This window comes from Pelobates fuscus, chromosome 2 (genome assembly GCF_036172605.1).
Source record: "Pelobates fuscus isolate aPelFus1 chromosome 2, aPelFus1.pri, whole genome shotgun sequence".
NCBI lineage: Eukaryota > Metazoa > Chordata > Amphibia > Anura > Pelobatidae > Pelobates > Pelobates fuscus.
In genome coordinates this window covers 56,382,450-56,403,262 of record NC_086318.1, presented here as the reverse complement: position 1 = coordinate 56,403,262, position 20,813 = coordinate 56,382,450, and the positions used below count along the sequence as shown (strand labels likewise).

Sequence of the window (20,813 nt, the reverse complement as noted above, 5' to 3'; positions counted from 1 at the left end):
TACACACACTACACACACAGCCCTACACACACTGCCCCACAAACACTGCCCCATACACACACTACACACACTGCCCCCAAACACTGCCCCATATACACACTACACACACTGCCCCGCAAACACTGCCCCCCATACACACACCGCCCCAAACACACACACACTGCAACTCTCACACACACTGCCACCCTCACATACACACTGCACCGCTCACACACACATACACACAATTTTGAGTCTATGTCTTTATGTGACTGTGTTTGTGATTTTCTGACTATGTATGTGTCTGCGTGTTTTTTTAATATATGTGACTGTTTTTTTTTTTTTTGTCTTATTAAATCAAAACAAGCGGGCCACGGAAAAATGATCAAATGTTTACTGGTCCGCGGCGATAAAAAGGTTGGGGAGCACTGAGCTAGGTGACCAAAAGTTGCCTAACGACTCCAAATTCCTTTGGTGGCTATATGGTAAACAGCCACTAGAGGTGGAGTTAACCTTCAATGGTAATTATTGCAGTTTATTAAAAACTGCAATCATTAGCTTTGCAAGATTTAGGGACCTGGGACCCTGCATCCAGATCACTTAAATGACCAGAAGTTGTCTGGGTGCCTACAGTATCCCTTTAAAACACTTTTTTTGTGTGGAAAGTTGAGAATTTGTTACTAATTTCTGAAATACTGTTCATGGGTAAATTAAAGGGACATGCATCACTTGAGATGTTTTTTTTTTTAAACAAGCAAATAAAACACTTTTAAACAAATATATAATCAAAAATAAAATAAGAAAATCTTTGAAAAGTATGAATTCAATGTTTTATATAAGTTCTATTCATTTTTGGTCAGATTGCATTGTTCTGCACGGCTCTCAGTTAAAGGGACACTATAGTCACCCAGACCACTTCAGCTCAATGAAGGGGTCTGGGTGCCAGGTCCCTCAGGTTTTAACCCTTCACATGTAAACATAGCAGTTTCAGAGAATACGGACTGTTAGAATACACGCGCGGCTCTTGCCGTGCATGCGCATTCTGCTCCACTCGGGAGCTGGCGGGGGAGGAGAGATCACCAGCGCCGAGGGAGCCCGGCGCTGGATTAAGGTAAGTGGCTGAAGGGGTTTTAACCCCTTCAGCGCCATGGGAGGGGGACCCTGAGGGTGAGGGTCCCCCAAGGATGACATAGTGTCAGGAAAACGGATTTGTTTTCCTGACACTATAGTGATCCTTTAACCCCTTCCCGCCGTTACGACGTTCTATGCCGTCACGCATTTAGTGGGCTTTAAAGCCGTTGCAACGGCATAGAACGCCGTAACGGCTTTAAGCCCTGGAGCGCCCGGGATACTTACCTTCCCGGCGCTCCGCTTCGGGAGGACTGCCTCACAGCCCAGGCAGCCCCCCCACGGCAAATCAGGCCCCCGGGGGCCATGTGATCGCTCTCAAAGAGCGATCACATGGCCCCCTATAGCTGGCTGTGGATCTGCCAGCAGGGGGACTGTCTAAAATATTAGACAGTCCCCCTGCTGGTAGGTAGTGTAAAAAAAAAGTATTAAACATGTTATAAAATAAATATTTTTATATATATATATATATATATATATATATATATATATATATATATATATGTATATTATATATATTTAACGTCATACATAGTGTATTTTAATACTAATATAAGTACATATATTAGTATTAAAATACACTTAGAATGACGTTACATATATATATAATATACATATATTATATATATAATAGATATATACACATATATTATATATATAAATACGTATAATTACAATAATAAATAAAATAATAAAATTAATAAATAAAATATTGAAACAAAATGTAATATAAATTATATATCCATATGTAATTTCAATCTAACTGTATTTTGTTATTAATATATATATATTGGTAACAAAATACACTTAGAATGACATTCTATATATATCTATCTATATATAAATGCAAATAACCGCAAATATATATATATAGATAGATAGATAAATACATATAATTACATAAAAGATTACGTTAGTATACACGTAGAATTTAAATACCTATAAATGCATATATATTAAAATTCTACGTGTATATTTAAGTAATCTTTTAACATAATTAGGTGATTTGATTAATTAAAATTTGATTGACATACCTGACAACACAGGGAGAAAGTGCAGAGAATTTAATTCGCATGCACTATATTTGACCCTGTAACTCTCCAAGACAACATAAAACCTGTACATGGGGGGTACTGTTTTATACTCGGGAGACTTCGCTGAACTCACATATTAGTGTTTCAAATTGGTAAATTGTATAACAACGATGATATTTTAAGTAAAAGTGAAGTTTTTTGCATTTTTTACAAACGAACGGCACTTTTATGGACTATATTATTGTTGTAATATGTTTTACTGTTTTAAAACACTAATATTTGTGTTTAGTGAAGTCTCCCGAGAATAACAGTACCCCCCATGTACAGGTTTCATGGTGTTTTGGAAAGTTAGAGAGTCACATATAAGGCTTGCATTTCATTTTTTTGACATTGAAATTTGCCAGATTGGTTATGTTGCCTTTGAGAGCGTATGGTAGCCCAGGAATGAGAATTACCCCCATGATGGCATACCATTTGCAAAAGTAGACAACCCAAGGTATTGCAAGTGGGGTATGTCCAGTCTTTCTTAGTAGCCACTTAGTCACAAACACTGGCCAAATATTCGTTTTTTGCTTTTTTAACACAAAAACAAATATGAACGCTAACTTTGGCCAGTGTTTGTGACTAAGTGGCTACTAAAAAGAATGGACATACCCCACTTGCAATACCTTTTGGTTGTCTACTTTTTCAAATGGTATGCCATTATGGGGGTAATTCTCAATCCTGGGCTACCACACCGTCTCAAAGGTAACATTACCAATCTGGCAAATTTCTATTTGAAAATGGAACGTTCTATATTTGACCCTGTAACTTTCCAAAATACCATAAATCCTGTTAATGGGGGATATTGTTGTACTCGTGAGACATCGCTGATTACAAATATGTGCATTTTTGTGCAGTAAAACCTAACAGTATTATGACATTCACAGCTAAAATGTCAGACGGAAATACAAATTTAAAAAAAAAAAATCTTATTTTCTCACATTTTTTTTTAGTTTATTTATAATGAATTATGTTCCATATATGAATAGTTAATGATAAATTAAAGCCCTGTTTCTCCTGAACAAAATGATATATAATAAGTGTGGGTGCATAGAATATGAAAGAGGGGAACTACGGGTAAACAGACATATAGCGCAAATTCCAGTTTTTGTTTACGTTTTGTTTTGATCAGAACGTGTACTATTGACTCCGTCCTGAAGGGGTTAAAGGAGTTTCTTCAGCCTCCCTCTTACCCACCAATCTCCGTTTCAGACCAGTCCACTAATGACCGAAACAGGGCATCATTTTGAGTGAAACCCAACATCGTAGTCAGCTCTGCCCGCCACAAAATTAGTTTGTTTTCCTGACACTATAGTGATCTTTTATTTTCTCAGATGATGGGAGCTGATCAGATATAGATTATGTATACATTTCTGACAATTCACATTTTAGTGAATAATCATTTTGATACTTAAAAGTAGAGGCTGTCATTGGCGTGCTTAAAACAAATTACCTTCTATGGAAGGCTAAAATAAAACTTTTAACATTTCGTACAAATTCAATGCACAGCATAATTTCTTGTTATCCTGTTCATATTTGTGTTTTTTGTATAACCAGAGAGATTACAAAGAACCATGTCCGCAGTGTTCAGAAGTAAACTGGGGATTAACAGAAGAAAGCAAGTTCTACTGCAAATCATGTCACACAGTCATAGAGGTAAGTAGATACACTGTAAAGGTAATATTGCAACAGGTAAAAGGTTGTCTCAGAATTCACGAGTCTGTATGATGGTTTAATTTAATGTGGTAGCAAAGTGATAGACCAGGTAGATCTATATGTTGCATTATGGGAAATGTAGTTTACATACCTCTGTAGTGCCATCACACTAACAGCTGACAACATACAAGAATGAAAGATTTATAGATCTGTTATATGTTACTATCTTAAGTGTTTTGCCAGGTTTGAGATAAGAGACTTGTTCTCTAAGCACCAAATTGTACTGAACTAAAAATTGAATTTTAGCCAAAAAAGAGCCAAGCGGTTTTGCCTTAAAATTGCAATTCAGATTCCAACTTTCTACCATTCGATGTTGTTAATAATAATAATAATAATAATAATAATAATAATAATAAACGGATATCAGAAACTACTGAGTGATTTAAAGGGACACTCTAAGCACCAGGACCTTTAACGCTTAATGTAGTGGTTCTTGTGCAAAGAGACTGTCCCTGCAGTCTCAGCAATGTAAACACTTCCTTTTTTACATTGCTTCCTAGGGTCACTATAAGTGACAACCACTAGAGGCACTTCCTGTTACAGTCCTGCAATCACTGCAGTACCAACATAAAGTATCTTCAAGGTACAGCGTGAAGATATTGAACTCTCCCTATAAAGATGCTTTGACCTTAAAGGGACACTCCAGGCACCCAGACCACTTCTGCTCATTGGAGTGGTCTGGGTGCCAACTCCCACTACCCTTAACCCTGCAAGTGTAATTATTGCAGTTTTTCATAAACTGCAATATTTACATTGCAGGGTTAACTCCACCTCTAGTGGCTGTCTATTAGACAGCCACTAGAGGTCACTTCCTGGGTTCTAGCACAGGTTTCCTGTGCTAGAGCGTCGCTGGACGTCCTCACGCTGTGTGAGGACCTCCAGCGTCGCTCAAAACCCCATAGGAAAGCATTTAAATGATTTTTCAATGCTTTCCTATGGGGAGACGTAATGCGCATGCGCGGAATTTCCGCGCATGCGCATTAGGTCTCCTCGGCCGGTGAGCGAGATTAGTCTCGCCCACCAGCCGACGTAATCATTAGGGGGAGCGTCGCGGAGGCGGAGACAGCGGCGAGGGACATCGCCGCTGTCCCAGGTAAGTGACTGAAGGGGTTTTCACCCCTTCAGTAACCGGGGATTGGTGGGTGGGAGGGAGAGGGACCCTCCAGTGCCAGAAAAACGGATCGTTTTTCTGGCACTGGAGTTTCCCTTTAAACCTTTCATGTTGCTAAAGAGATGTTCATTGGTGCAATGATTGCCATTGATGCACAGGAGCTCCCCCATGCTTGTTGTAACGGACGCCTTCCGTTGACGGATGCTCCTAGCGCTTCTTGAGGACTCCACGCACAGCTCTCCTCCTCCTCTCTGCCTCCTCTCCGCCCCGTCGGCTGAATGCGCACACGCGGCAAGAGCTGCGCGCGCATTCAGCCGGTCGCCTAGGAAAGCATTTACAATGCTTTCCTATGGACGCTTGCGTGCTCTCACTGTGATTTTCACAGTGAGAATCACGCAAGCGCCTCTAGCGGCTGTCAATGAGACAGCCACTAGAGGATTAGGGGGAAGGCTTAACCCATTAATAAACATAGCAGTTTCTCTGAAACTGCTGTGTTTATAAAAAAATGGGTTAGCCCTAGCTGGACCTGGCACCCAGACCACTTCATTAAGCTGAAGTGGTCTGGGTGCCTAGAGTGGTCCTTTGACTGGAGCCGCGCCGTCTTCCGTCCACCCTGGAATCAGCCTCTGTCCTCCAGGACCGTGTGGGGAAGACCTCTCCTCCAGGAGAGCGTATCAGGAACAAGAACAAGCTCTCACAAGAGCTAAGTGATTAAAGCTCAAGGGAGTATGCAGAGCATAGCAATCCCCAGTGTGATATAGCAGCTCCCTCCAATAACGAGACAAGGCTAAGTTTTAAGGGATCAAGAAGAACTCTGGTTTAATTACACACACTCTGCTTTTATGCAATTCTCCCCTGCAAGGGAGACGCCCACATCCAATTAAACATTACCCAATCACACAATGGTTACATCCCACAGATTCCCTCCCCTTAGCCTGAGAGGTAACCCAATTATAACGTACAATTTAAACATACATTTTATCCAACTTTCATAACTCTAAAACCACACATCCAATATAATAACAACAGTTACATATTATTAATCAGCACATTCCAAATACAAACATTTCCAAAAATCATTCGAATCCGTCCAGCCGTTCGGGAGATAGGTATAAGTCCTCTATGACCGACCGCAAGCACATTTTCATGCCCAAAACCGTTCCATGGATTTAGGCTGTGCGGTCGGTCTATTTTACACCGAGAAAATGACTAAGTCCCATTCGAACGAGCGTTCGAATCTTCGAACCGGACTTAGTCTCCAGCCGCAGTGTCGAAGTAGGTACGGGTCAGCGGTGTTCGTGCATTTGAGTAGCCGCAAACAGTTCCATAGATTTGGCTGCAAATCTGACCGTGTTCGAACAAGTTAAAATGGCCGCCGCCACGTGTTCGTTTGTCGAATGGCGGCCACTTCGACGACTTCGGCACTTCGACTGCATTCGAAGTGCCAGTTCAAAAGTTAGCAATAAGTCCTCTCCAATGCCCAGTGGCAAATGGCAGTTTGTCACACTTGTTTATAAATCTAAATGGGCCTGAGATCACGCTAGCAAAAATGTTATAGTTGTGATGTGATTAGACTTCTAACCTAAGCAGTTATTAAATAATCCTATAAAGCTGTCTCTGTTCATTTGACTTCATTCACAAACTCTGGCATTTCTTGGACTGAACCAGTATTATCTATTCTTGCAGAAAACAAAAGAAATTGATCCAATAGAAACTTTTTCTTTGAATTCCAAGATGCAATCTATAAACCGAGGTTTAAAACGAAAAAGAAAAGACGGTGAGTGTGGTTGATGGTGGATTTTTTATTAAACGTTTTAAAATGTTTACAGTAAGGACAATGAGGATATGGAATTCTCTGCCTGAAGAGGTGGTTTTATCAGAGTTGGTACAGATGTTTAAACAGCAACTAGATGCTTACTTGCAAAAAACAGAATATTCAAGGATATCCTTTTTCTATTGTAGGGTAATAGCTTCTTGATCCAAGGATAAATCTGACTGCCATTCTGGGGTCAAGAAGGAATTTTTCCTAGTTTGGTGCAAAATTGGAAGTGCTTCAAACTGGGTTTTTTATTTTTATTTTTTGCCGCCTTTTGGTTCAACAGCAAAAACAGATGCAAGGAGGCCTGAATTCGGAGACATGTCTCTTTTCAGCCTATGTAACTACTGTGTAACTATGTTAAGGTAGCACAATATTATACTGTCTATGAGTAAATTGCTGAACAGACTGATTCAGGCCGACAGTTTCACTTGTAGCAGGAATTCTAAAAAGTTATCACATTGTTACTTTGCATCAAAACAATTGAATACTATGTGGATATGGTAGGATGTGAATTAACTCAGTTGCAATTAGAGTGAAGTATTTGATTACAAATTTTAAACTGAATACAAACTCAGAAATGTAAGTAATAATTGTTCAACTAATTCAGCTGATAAATTAAATCCAAAGTGTTTTTGAGTAAACTCACTCAATACTACCAGAATGGATAAGTGGCTATCAATATTCAAGGTAAAGCATGCCCATAGAGATGTTTTACAAATTAAATTATCTAGCAAGAAATGTAACCTCACAAATAAAATTAGATCTAAAAATATCTAGCAAGGAATGACATTTCCAAACCTGATGTTTAGAAGCTTGTCTTGTTCTCGACTTTGTTTTGACCTGTTCCTTAGGTTATTATTTATCTCTCTTAGCGTTAACCCCGGCCAACTCTCAGGACTGTTAATGTCCTCTGCCCATTTCTATTTCCTACCTTAGCTAGGCATGATCTAAGTTCTGTGTGTTGGGCCTGGTGATATAATGACACTGTGAGATGTCATCTATTGGAAACAGCATAACTCATTGCAATATGGATTATTCTTTGCAGAAAAGGGCTGGGATTGGTTTGTTTGCGAGGCATTCCAGTTTATACTACAGAAACAGGCAGAAGCTCTGCAGAAGTTGGGAGTAGATGCTCGGATCAAGGTAACTTGTATACCTAACTCACAGATTAGCTCTGTCTGGTGTATTAATTTGTGGAAGATCTTCTGAAAGGGGTATGCACTGGAAGAATAAATTGGTGTATAATAGTGTACTGTATGTAAATAACTACTTAAATGGTAAGGTGTCATTGTCTTGTCAGCAAGGACATAAAATTGTCCCTGATCAAAGATTGAATTGACATGTGTGACCACAATCATATGCCGCAGAAAATATGACTGAATCTCCATGCTGTAGTAGCAGAGACGGCTATAGGGCTTCCCTTGCAGTCCTGGGCTGTTCCTTGAATTAAGGAGCTGTGAGAAAGTGATACAATTATACAATGCTCTGATGAGCTGCCTGAATACAGAGTTCAATAGTGCAGGGGAGCCCTGAAGCTGTCTTTGCCACTGTTCTGTCAGATTTCCGTACTCTACATCACGTCCAACCACTCAGTGTCCAGTAACCACTCCGTGTCCTATCCTTAGGAATGCTGGAAAAGTGTAATGGGCATGCATGACAGATTTACATATGTACAGTTGCAACATCCTGACAGGGGGAGAAGAGAGGAAGTCTGATCAGTGTGATCATGCAGAGCTGCCATGATGTTGGGTTTGTATCTTGCTGCTTCACAATGATGCACTGTTTTTGCTGTTAGTGGACTGGTCTGAAACTGAGCAGGATGGGTAAGGGGGAGGCTGGAGGCTAAAAAAAAAAGTCCGCTAGCTGAGAGGTGTGCCCAATAATGCAAGTTTTCTAGTAAGTTTATAAACGTTTATTACATACTTTCCAAAGTTTTACTCCATATTGGTTTGCATATTTGTTTCAAATTGTTTGCTTGATGGTGTAAAAGAATAAGTGGTCAAGTGATGCACGTCCCATTAACAAGTCAATGTCTCTTTCATTGGTGTATAAGACACTGCCATCTCCTGGGTGAATGCTCACATGTCCCCTCAAGGCAAATGTACAGTATGAAAAGCCAAGTGAATCGGTTTCCCTATTTTTACAGGATGATGTCATATGCAATCTATGGCGGAGATACCTTCAAAAGAACAAAGTGGCTTATGTTAAACGAAAGCTAGGCAGTCTGACGGTCAGTAAATTGGTCATCTTTACTTTCTGAACTGTGTTACCTTGGCCTTTTTCTATTATTCATCTTAAAGGGATAAGATTGGGAATCTGCAGGAATCTGTAGTTCCTACAGGTTTTGGAATCTGCAGGAACTACAAAGTTAACCTGCCTCTATGGGCTGTCATACTGACAGCCACTAGAAGTTCTAATGCTGAAATAGCAAAGTCAAATTCCACTATTGCGATCAGCTTGTGCAGTGATACATTTTGCCATGCAGGTGCACTAGCCTTCCAATGCTTTCCTATGAGCAACGAGGGAGAAAAGTTAAGAAAACTCAGCTTTTTAAGCTGTGCAGCAGAGGCCCGGTCACGTAGTCGATGACTAGGGCACTATAGCGTTAGAAACACACATATGTGTGCCTAACGCTATAGTATTCCTTTAGCACAATGTGAAACTTATTTTACTGTATTTATGTATTTATTTTTTTCCAGGAAGGATACATTGAGATTTTTCTTGAAATCTATCTCAGAGAATATATACAAATACAATGTTACACCTACAATAATACAGTACAATGAAGAAAGTAACTGTAACCATGAATACTGCTTTTTTGATTGAGAGTAGATGGATGTGGATATTTTGGTGGCAGATTTGATTCTCTCTGGCAGGTTTTTCCACATATGTAGAGATCTGTAGGAAACAGCCGCTCGGTTGGAAATAACAGTAACAAGAGAAAATAATTTGACTTTAAATACCGCAAATTCAATCATTTTTCCCGTTTTTTTTCTTCTTCTTTAGGATTCTGAAAGTAATGCTTCTTTCTCCGAGCCAGACAGTGAGTTAGAAGCTTTCGGTTTGGAAGACAATTCAACTGGAGGAGAAACCTCTGCAACCGATAGACTGGGTAATCATTTGCAATCAGGTTGAATTCTGTTGCATGCGTTTAAACTTAAAGGGACACTAAAGTCCCCAAAACAGCTTTAGCTTAATGAAGTAATTTTGGTGTCTATATAATGCACCTGCAGTCTCACTGCTTAATTCTCTGCCATTTAGCAGTTAAATCACTTTGTTTATACAGCCCTAGTCACACCTCCCTGCATGTGACTTATACAGCCTTCCTAAACGCTTCCTGTAAAGAGAGATCTAATGTTTACACTTCCTTTATTGCACATTCAGTTTAATTTGTAATTTCTTATCTCCAGCTATGTCAATTGCTTGCTAGAACCTTCAGCAACCTCCTGTATGTAATTAAAGTACAATTTACAGAGGTAGGAGATAAAAATGTTAAAAGTAAGTAAAACCAATTGTACAGCACTGCATAATTTGTTGGTGCTTTTATAAATAATAATAATGATCTGATTGAACATTAAAATGTTTTTTCATGCAGGCTGTGTCAGTCGCAGTCAGGGGAGATGTGCCTAGGGCTACTAAACATAACTCCTAAATTGCAGTGAATTGAGAAGTGAAACTTCAGGGGCATTGTCTATACACCAAAACTGCTTCATTAAGCTAAAGTTATTTTGGTGACTATAGTGTCCCTTTAAATACTTTCTGTTACAAATGACTTGCAACAATGTCCATGTAATGTTGAGCTTTAAGATTACTAGATACAAGATAAATATCATCCATTTCCCAAGTGTGAGTGGGGTTACCTTCCCCTCAGAGAATTTCAAAGCATATTGTAATCTACACTGTTTCCTACTTTTTTATTTTATTTATTTATCTATCATGTTACGCATGTTTTATCTTGTTCTGTTTATTTATAGGAAACTTGATTGGCAGTCGGTTGTTCCTTCCTCACCTCATCTTATCTTTCCTTCCAATTTAGATGTTTGATACTCGCTTTAGCAAGAGTTTTAAAAAAACATATTTCTTAGCTTATAACCCACAGCTTGCTGCTTCTGCCACTCCCACCCAGTCCCATAGGGAAGCATTGGAAGGCTAGTGCGCATGCTTGGAAAAATGCTGCACTGAGCCAATCAAATGCTCTCTATGAGCAGCATTTGATCGAATAACCAAGTCTAACCAAAACATTGCCTTTCTAGAAATTTGCAATGTTTTACATTACAGGGCTAAATGAGGTGGTCTGGGTGCCTACAGTGGTCATTTAACATATTACATGATGGTAAGTAGAATAAAAATATACAGGGTAATAAAGACATAGGCTATTCTGATGACAGAGACACCTTGGCACAAATCGAATTACATTTCCCATCATTCCCTCTTCATCTCAAAGGCAATCTCCCACCAAAAAACACAATCACTACCCAAGATTCCAGAAGGAATTCTGGGTAAAGTGAGTATATTTGCATTAGGTAAGACGATTTTAATTTTTAATACATTCGAATTGGCAGTGTGGTTGTGTGAGTAGATGAACATCTGCTGGCCCTTTAACAAAGTTTGGAATCTTTGTGTGTAGGATAGGAAACTCTGCAAATCTGTAAATCATCAAAGACAAATTGTCACAGTACTACTTTACTAATTTTATTTTATGCAGAAAGTGCTACGTCTGTCTGTTCGGGATCTGTAGATGGCAGATTGTTTGTAAAAGAAAAGAACCCCCTAAAGATGTCTATGCCGTTGACCCTGGCATTCTGTTATCTCTCGTTACTCTGGCTGAGAGAGTCTATCACGCTGTCCGACTTGCTGCGGTAAGGATCATGTGCATCAACAGGAACATTAAAAAAGTGAAATTAAGTAACTCTTTTAGAAGCTTATAAAGTTTTAATGAAAAGTCCCAGTCATGTTTTTTCTCCTCTGTGCAGTTACCAGATGTATAATGTCACGAAAACGGTCTTACTGTATTGGGTATCGGTTGACTGCTACCTGGTTAGCAGTTTCTAGCCAATTCCATGTGTCTACGCTGATAAACATTAATGAGGGCTCACACATATTCATCTCAAATAATGGCGTTTCTTAGCAGTGTTTAGATCTAAAATCTTGGTGTGGTTTTTGAGGTTGCCCAAAATGTTATTTTACTCATTTTTGTTGATGTCCGCAGCCAATCAAGCATAGGGTTTAACTGGTAACTTCCCCTTCTTAAAGTACCTATCTTAAAATAGTTTCAAAAGCCTGGATTTTCAAATTAATTGGCATAACATTGACATTTTTGTATAGATTTTTGAACACGTCATCTCCATTTCTTAGGTTTGTTTTTAATGAACATATACCATACATGAAAGCAGAACAGTATATCCCAGATGAAATTAAGATGCATGGACCCGATATTCATATCTTTCACGTTCAGGTACTATTTTTTGTTTTTGTGTTTTATTGAGAGTTATCTATAGCAATGAGGGTTATCTATAGCAATTCTTCTAATGAGGAGTCAGGTTCCACTCCATACTGTAACGCCACACTATTCCCCTTCCCAGCCAAATTCTACACTCCTTTTATCTTCCATGTATTATTATTATTATTATTATTATTATTATTACGATATTTATAGAGCGCCGTCAAAATTCCGCAGCGCTTTACAATGGGTGGATGAACAGACATGTAGTTGTAACCAGACAAGTTGGACACACAGGAACAGAGGGCCCTGCTCAATGAGCTTACATGCTAGAGGGAGTGGGGTAAAATGACACAAAAGGTAAGGATAGTATTAGACTAGTGACAGTTGCATTTGGGAGCTATTAACAGTTTAATTGATACGCTTTTTATGAAGAAGTGGGACTTTAACGATTTTTTGAAGGAGTGGAAACTGGGTGAGCATCTAACGGAGGAGGGAAGCAAGTTCCACAGGAACGGTGCAGACCTCGAGAAATCTTGAAGGCGAGCATCAGAGGTGGGAGTACGGACAGAAGATAGACGTAAGTCTTCAGCAGATCGTAAGGGCCTAGACGGGACATACTTGTGTATTAGGGAGGATAGATAGGTGGGAGCAGCATTATGTAGAGATTTGAAAGCAAGAACCAGAATTTTAAATTGAGCTATATATTTTATAGGAAGCCAATGTAGGGACTGACAGAAGGGTGAGGCATGGGAGGTGTGGGCGGACAGGAAGATGACCATCGCTGCTGCATTAATTATGGACTGTAACGGCGCAAGTTGGGAGCACGTAAGACCACTGAGAAGCGGATTACAGTAGTCAAGGCGAGAAAGGACAGTGGGATGGAACAACACCTAAGTCGCATCTGGCGTTAAGTAGGGGCGGATGCGTGCAATGTTTTTGAGATAGAAATGACAGGATTTGGCTATAGACTGAACATGAAGCTTGAAGGAGAGGTCGGAGTCAAAGAGAACACCTAGGCAGCGAGCCTGCGTGGTGGAGCTGATGGTAGCACCATTGACTTGGAGGGAGACAGACACAGGAGTAACAACACTTGAGGGAGGAAAGACCAGAATTTCAGTTTTGGTCAAGTTTAGTTTAAGGAAGTGGGCAGCCATCCAGTCAGAAACAGCAGAGAGGCAGTCAGAGACACTAGTCAAGAGGGATGGGGAGAGATCAGGAGAGGACAGGTAGATTTGTGTGTCATCTGCATAGAAATGATATTGGAAGCCAAAGGAACTAATTAGTTTATCAAGGGAGGCAGTATAGATGGAGAACAGTAGGGGACCAAGAACTGAACCTTGGGGGACACCAACAGAGAGGAGTTGGGGAGAAGACGCAGAGCCAGAGAAAGAAACACTGAAAGAGCGCTGGGAGAGGTAGGAGGAGCACCAGGAGAGAGCAGTATCTCGTACACCGATATTGCGGAGGATGAGAAGAAGCTGTTGATGATTAACAGTGTCAAAAGCCGCAGACAGGTCATGGAGAGTTAGGATAGAGTAGTGACCACGAGATTTTGCAGCGACTAGCTCACTGGGTACTTTGGTCAGTGCCGTTTCCGCAGAGTGCTTAGCGCGGAAACCAGACTGAAGCGGGTCTAGCAGAGAGTTGGACTCAAAGTCTGTCAATCTCGCATACACAATTCTTTCAAGGATCATGGATACAAAAGGCAGTAGCGAGAGAGGACGATAGTTGGATGGGGAGTTAGGGTCAAGATTGGGCTTCTTTAGAATTGGGGTTACAGTTGCATGTTTGAAGGGCGATGGAAATATACCAGAGGAGAGAGAGAGATTGAGAATTTTAGTGAGAGGTGGAGAAAGAGTAGAAATTATATGAAATTAGAGAGACACTGCAGGCATCATCACAACTTATTTTATTTTTTGGTTAAAAAAAATAAAAAAATTATTGAGATGATAGCAAGTTACATGTACATTGAACAAAATTATAAACGCAACACTTTTGTTTTTGCCCCCATTTTTCATGAGCTGAACTCAAAGATCTAAGACTTTTTTTCTATGGACACAAAGGGGCTATTTCACTCAAATATTGTTCACAAATCTGTCTAAATCTGTGTTAGTGAGCACTTCTCCTTTGCTGAGATAATCCATCCACCTCACAGGTGTGGCATATCAAGGTGCTGATTAGACAGCATGATTATTGCACAGGTGTTCCTTAGGCTGGCCACAATAAAAGGCCACTCTAAAATGTGCAGTTTTATTACACAGCACAATGCCACAGATGTCGCAAGTTTTGAGGGAGCATGCAATTGGCATACTGACTGCAGGAATGTCTACCAGAGCTGTTGCCCGCGAATTTAATGTTTATCTCTCTACCATAAGCCGTCTCCAAAGGCGTTTCAGAGAATTTGGCAGCACATCCAACCTGCCTCACAACTGCAGACCACGTGTAACCACACCAGCCCAGGACCTCCACATCCGCATCTTCACCTCCAAGATCGTCTGAGACCAGGCACCCGGACAGCTGCTGCAGCAATCGGTTTGCATAACCAAAGAAATTCTGCACAAACTGTCAGAAACCGTCTCAGGGAAGCTCATCTGCATGCTCGTCGTCCTCATCGGGTCTTGACCTGACTACAGTTCGTCTTCGTAACCGACTTGAGTAGGCAAATGCTCACGTACGATGGCGTCTGGCACTTTGGAGATGTGTTCTCTTCACAGATGAATCCCGGCTTTCACTGTACAGGGCAGATGGCAGACAGCCTGTATGGCATCGTGAGCGGTTTATGGTATGGGCAGACTCTGAAACGCCTTTGGAGACGTATGTTATGGACAACGAACACAGGTTTTATTGATGGCATTTTGAATGCACAGAGATACCGTGACGAGATCCTGAGGCCCATTGTCGTGCCATTCATCCACGACCATCACCTCATGTTGCAGGATGATAATCCAAGGCCCCATAATGCATGGATCTGTACACAATTTTTGGATGCTAAAAACATCCCAGTTCTTGCATGGCCAGCATACTCACCGGACATGTCACCCACTGAGCATGTTTAGGATGCTCTGGATCGGCATATACGACAGTGTTCCAGGTCCTGCCAATATCCAGCAATTTCGCACAGCTATTAAAGATGAGTGGACCAACATTCCACAGGCCACAATCAACAACCTGATCAACTCTATGCGAAGGAAATGTGTTGGTCACACCCAATGCTGACTGGTTTTCGGACCCCCCACCCAGATCCTCCAATACAGTAAAACTGCACATTTTAGAGTGGCCTTTTTTGTGGCCAACCTAAGGCACACCTGCGCAAGAATCATGCTGTCTAAACAGTATCTTGATATGCCACACCTGTGCGGTGGATGGATTATCTCGGCAAAGGAGAAGTGCTCACTAACATAGATTTAGACAGATTTGTGAACAATATTTGATAGAAAGAGCCTTGGATCTTTGAGTTCAGCTCATGAAAAATGGGGGCAAAAACAAAAGTGTTGCGTTTATAATTTTGTTCAGTGTAGAATATAGTACACAGTCTCACTCTACCTAGAGGAGTATCAGCTACACTTCGCTGACAAGGCCCAAAGAAATCCAAAATGATTACCCAGGGTCGCTGTATCCCTCGTGCAGAGAGAACTTGCTGAGATTTTGGTTCTGCACTAACCTTATGGGTGGGATTAATCTGATGTGCAAATAGTATAGGTTATCTTTGTAATGGCACAAGTGAGGAAAAACACTTTTGAGGCCTGAGCAAACTTACCAAAACTATTTTGAGACCTGAGCGGACTAACCAAAGGGCAAGCTTCTCAGTTTCTGTAAGCTTTTGCCCATTCTCAGATTTCTCATATTCTCCGTTTTGTGTTGCAATGTTTTTGCTTGGGCCCACCTTGGCTAAACAACCTAGAGAGGTATCAGCTTCACCATGCTAACAAAGCCCAAAGGAGGCTGAAATGATTGTCAGGGGTTGCTGTATCTCTTGTGCAGTTCTGGACTGCCCTTATGGGTGGGATCAGTCTGATATGCAAATAGTATACGTTCTCTTTGTAATGGCACAAGTGAGCCAAAAGATTTTGGGACCTGAACGGGGACTAAACGAAGCGCAAGCTACTGAGTTTCTCTAAGATTCTTGCTAGCATGTTAGCAAGAGTTTTACACCTTACTTGTAATAAGTAAGTCTGGCAGATAAAGAAATCTCATTTTATAAAATATTAAGAGGATAGTCGATTTAGTTAATAGCAGAACTAGAAGTAGCATTAGTATTGCTGGGTATATAACTATGCTGTTATAGCAAACAGAGTCTTAGAAACGACTAAAGGTAAACATACATTTAGAGTAGATTAGAATACATGATTAAACTGTGTTACGGTCTTACCATATAGCTTTCTCATCAATATGTGTCATTGGTAATTAGGAGGCTCTAGCAAGCACAACATATAAGATGGCAATGATATATTCATGAAGAACTTGCAAAACATGTAGAAAGCAACTGGGGTATACTTATAGGCAGAAATAGAAAAAAAAATTGTTTGGCTGGTAAGAACTGGTACAAGGTATATATATATATATATATATATATATATATATATATATATATATATATATATATATATATATATATATATATATATATATATATATATATATATAATGATCGACCACAACATTTAAAACCACCTGCCTATATCATGGAGGTGCCCCATGTGCTGCCAAAACAGGTGCGATGCACTGAGGTATGGACTCCACAAGACGTCTGTACGTGTCCTGTGGTATGTGGCACCAAGACTATAGCAGCAAATCCTTCAAGTCCTGGAAGTTGCGAGGTGGGGCTGCATGGATCGAATTTGTTGTTCCAGCACATCCCACAGATGCTCAGTCAGACTGAGCAAACTGAGATGTCTGACACCTTTCTATCATAGCCAGCATTAGATTTTGTCAGCAAGTTTAGCTACAGTAGCCCTTCAGTGTGGTCATACCAGGCAGGCTAGCCTTCACTCTCCATGTGCATCAGTGAGCCTTCATGGCCCTGAAGCTGGTTCACCGGTTGTCCTTCTGTGCACCACTTTTGGTAGGTACTAACTACGGCATACTGAGAACGCATCACAAGACCTGCCGCTTTAGAGGTGCTCTGACTCAGTCTACCCATCACTATTTGTCCCTAGTCACTCAGATCTTTTTGCTTGCCCATTTTTCCTGCTTCCAACACATGAAATTTACTTGCTGGCTAATATATCCCATCCATTGACCGGTGCCATTGTAACAATATAACCAATGATATTCATTTCACCTGTCAGTGATTTAAATGTTGTGGCCAATCAGTGTAGAGGATAGCAGATCCTTCATAATCACAATTATTTTGAATTTATATGATATTTTGCCTAAATAATAACTTTTTTTAAATTTAGATTTTTATTGAGCAGCAAATATGTTCATTCATAAAGATACAGACACACGTGGTCATAAAGTATGAGGATATTGGTTTTGTTGTATGGGGTTGGCTCCTGCTGGGAAGAGCGGGTTATGATATATAGGATAGTTGGGTGAAAGGGGTGGTGCAATCTCTCCAAGTTCCGATATCTTTCGCCAAACCTTAAGGGTAGCAGATATTGTTGAATGGAATAGTAATTGGGGCAATGGTGACCACGAGAGCAGCCAGGGCAATGCCTGGAGCAAAGTTTCCATATGATTCTGTTCTATGGGGATCCACAGCTTAGATTTAGGTTGTATGGTAAATAGTAACTTATGATTTTTAAATGCCCTGTTTTTGTACAGGTTTTGCAGCATTCTACCCATTAACCTGTGTCCAACTTCTTCCATTCTGTCATACATCCCTCTTGCTGGTCACAGTACTTGTTCATGTCAAAAGGAAGTACAGCCAATATATCTGCACATTGTAGTACAGATTATTCACACGTGACAAATTCTATTCGTCTATGGTAAATTTAAATCTATGTGTAAACATAAATAAACATTTGATTATGACTGTCACTGCGGTGAGATACAGATCACTTTATATTTTCTTTGTATTTGTGTAATTTGTATCATTTAATAATTTAGTAGTTTTTTGTTGTTGTTTTTTTATTAATCGCATTTTTTATTGAGAGAGATAAGTTTAACAATGAAGCATTGTACATCACATATACATTTGAATGATATAACAGAAGTGAAAGGAGAGTAGATTATTCTTGTATACAGGATAAACAAGTCACATTTTGTTAAATACAAATGTCATGATTAAGGTCTCAGGGGCCGACTGGATAACTTTAGGGTTAGCTAGCCATATTAGGGTGGCCCTGTGAAAACATGAGTAATTATGGCATAACAAAAGAAGAAAACATGCTGGACAATAATATGCTCCACATTATGAATTAACAAGCTTTGAATTGAATGAGTGAGAAGAGCACATTAAGCAGTACTTTGTAGTAATTTATGAGTGAGTGTTCTATTCCAGAAGTGAGATGCAGCCAGAAGCTCATTCCCTTGTCAGGCGATATCCTTCACGCAGGGCCAGATTAAGAGCCCAGTGGGCCTGGTGCTGACAATTATGACGGGCCTAATTACAGAATCATATCGACCAAAAACAGTAAAACACTCCAAAGCATCATGTATCTGATGGAGATGGTGCTGGAGAGAAAGAAAACACTAGCTATAAGAAAAAACATACCCTAGGCTAATCTCTCACTAATTTATGTTTTAATCTTTCAAGTAAATCCATAACCCCGAACAGCAGTGTCCAGTCAAGCAGGAAGTCAATGGGCTCGGTAAAAGGGTGTGCCACTGACACAAATCACGTAACCTGCCAAAAGGGGCGAACATGCCCAAAAAGAGGACATGTCTGCCCAAAAGAATTAGAAGGCAAGCCTGGCATGAATCCATGTTAGGCTGCCTGCCAATCATGCAGCTGGCCAACTAAGGGCATACTATGTAGACAACACCCTGAGTTTGGCATAAATGCATCTAATGATGCGCTCGCTCAACGCTTTCTAAGGACTGTCCCCTAACACTCGCTGGTCCACTTGTCTCCTTACCTTCTTACTAGCAGGCAGAAGCTCCTGGTATATAGTCTGGGACAGAGAAAAGCTGTATGCAGTGAGTGTAGAAGAAAGGGAACATGCCACAGTTTATTCATTGTCAGCCAGTCCACACAAGTTTTGTTCCCATACATCCATCTTAAGTTTCCATACTTAAGTAAGAGTATGTGAAAAGTAGTTAGGGTTGCCACCTTTCTTGGAAAAACATACCAGCCTTGCTAATTTGCATAATTAAATATGTATGGGTCACATCACATGATGTAACTCACAAGAAGTGACATAAGAGAAAATGCTGTAAAATCACCAAAAAACTACTTAGTTTGATTCTGCTGTATAGATGGATTCCTCCCAGTGCCCCCATGTCTCCCAGTGCCCCCATGTGTCGATTACTCCAGGTCTCAGTGTTCCTATGCATCAGTGTCTCAGTGCCCCATGTCTCCCAGTGTCCCCTAGTGTCGTGTCCCCAGGTCTCCCAGTGATCTTATGTATCACAGTGTCTCAATGCCCCATGTATCCCAGGGTCCCCATGTCACTAGGACACTAGGAAGACGGGGAGACCTGGGGACACGGGGAGACCTAGGGACACAGAGACACCAGTGAAACTGGGAGACTAGGGGACTCTGGCTGGGACACATGAAGACACTGGGAAAATAGGGGACATAGACACCAGGGACACAGATACTAGAGACACTGGCTGGGGGACATTGAGACATGGGGCACTGGGAGACATGGGGACACAGACACCAGGGCCACAGACACTAGGGACACTAGCTTGGAGACATGGGGACACTGAGACACATGAGGCACTAGGAGACATGGGGACAGTGAGACACTGGCAGACTGGGGGCACTGGGAGACTAGGGGGCACTGAGACACCAGGGACACTGGCTGGGAGACATGGGGACACTGTGTCCCCATGTGTCTGTGTCATAATGTCTCCCAATGTCCCTTAGTGTCTCAGTTTATGCCTCCTTGCAGCCTTTCCCCCCATCCTTTACTTCCCTGAGCTGTAGGCTGTCTCTGCAGGGTGGAAGTTGCTGTCTGGACTCTCTGTAGCTGCACCCCTGCAGATCAGTGAGTATAGATAGGCAGGGAGGGATATGCTGGAACTTCCTATACCTGCCTGTCTCCACACACAGCGACCCCTACTGGCCAGTGCTGGGATTGCCAGTATCACTCTTGTTACTGAGAAAAATACCAGCATTTGTATTGCCAGTATCACTGCAATATTGGCACCAGCCAGACAGCCTCAAATACTGGCTGTGCCAATAAAATAAAAGCCAGATGGAATCCCTAAGAGTAGTGTGTGAAAAAAAAAATGTAAAAAAAAAAACCAAACCTTTTTTTTTTTTTTTTTTTTAAATCAATGGGCCTATTCCATGGGCCTGGGCCTGGAGCTGCAGCTCCATCAGCCCCTATGTTAATCCGGCCCTGCCTTCACGGGCATGATACAGACACCCTAGATGGCGTCTGTCCGGGGCTGGTGCAAGGATTTTTGCCGCCCTAGGCAAAATAA

General features: G+C 40.9%; 1 protein-coding gene across 1 annotated transcript in view; it reads left to right on the top strand.

The window, feature by feature from the left end:
• TAF1B (TATA-box binding protein associated factor, RNA polymerase I subunit B) overlaps positions 1-20,813 on the top strand; it is an 85,629-nt gene that overhangs the window by 2,560 nt on the left and 62,256 nt on the right. The window contains exons 2-8 of the mRNA XM_063442184.1: positions 3,741-3,839; positions 6,697-6,787; positions 7,875-7,972; positions 8,976-9,059; positions 9,836-9,941; positions 11,535-11,688; positions 12,185-12,284. Of these exons, the coding sequence (XP_063298254.1) occupies positions 3,741-3,839; positions 6,697-6,787; positions 7,875-7,972; positions 8,976-9,059; positions 9,836-9,941; positions 11,535-11,688; positions 12,185-12,284 (732 nt within the window). The remainder of the gene's footprint in view (positions 1-3,740; positions 3,840-6,696; positions 6,788-7,874; positions 7,973-8,975; positions 9,060-9,835; positions 9,942-11,534; positions 11,689-12,184; positions 12,285-20,813) is intronic.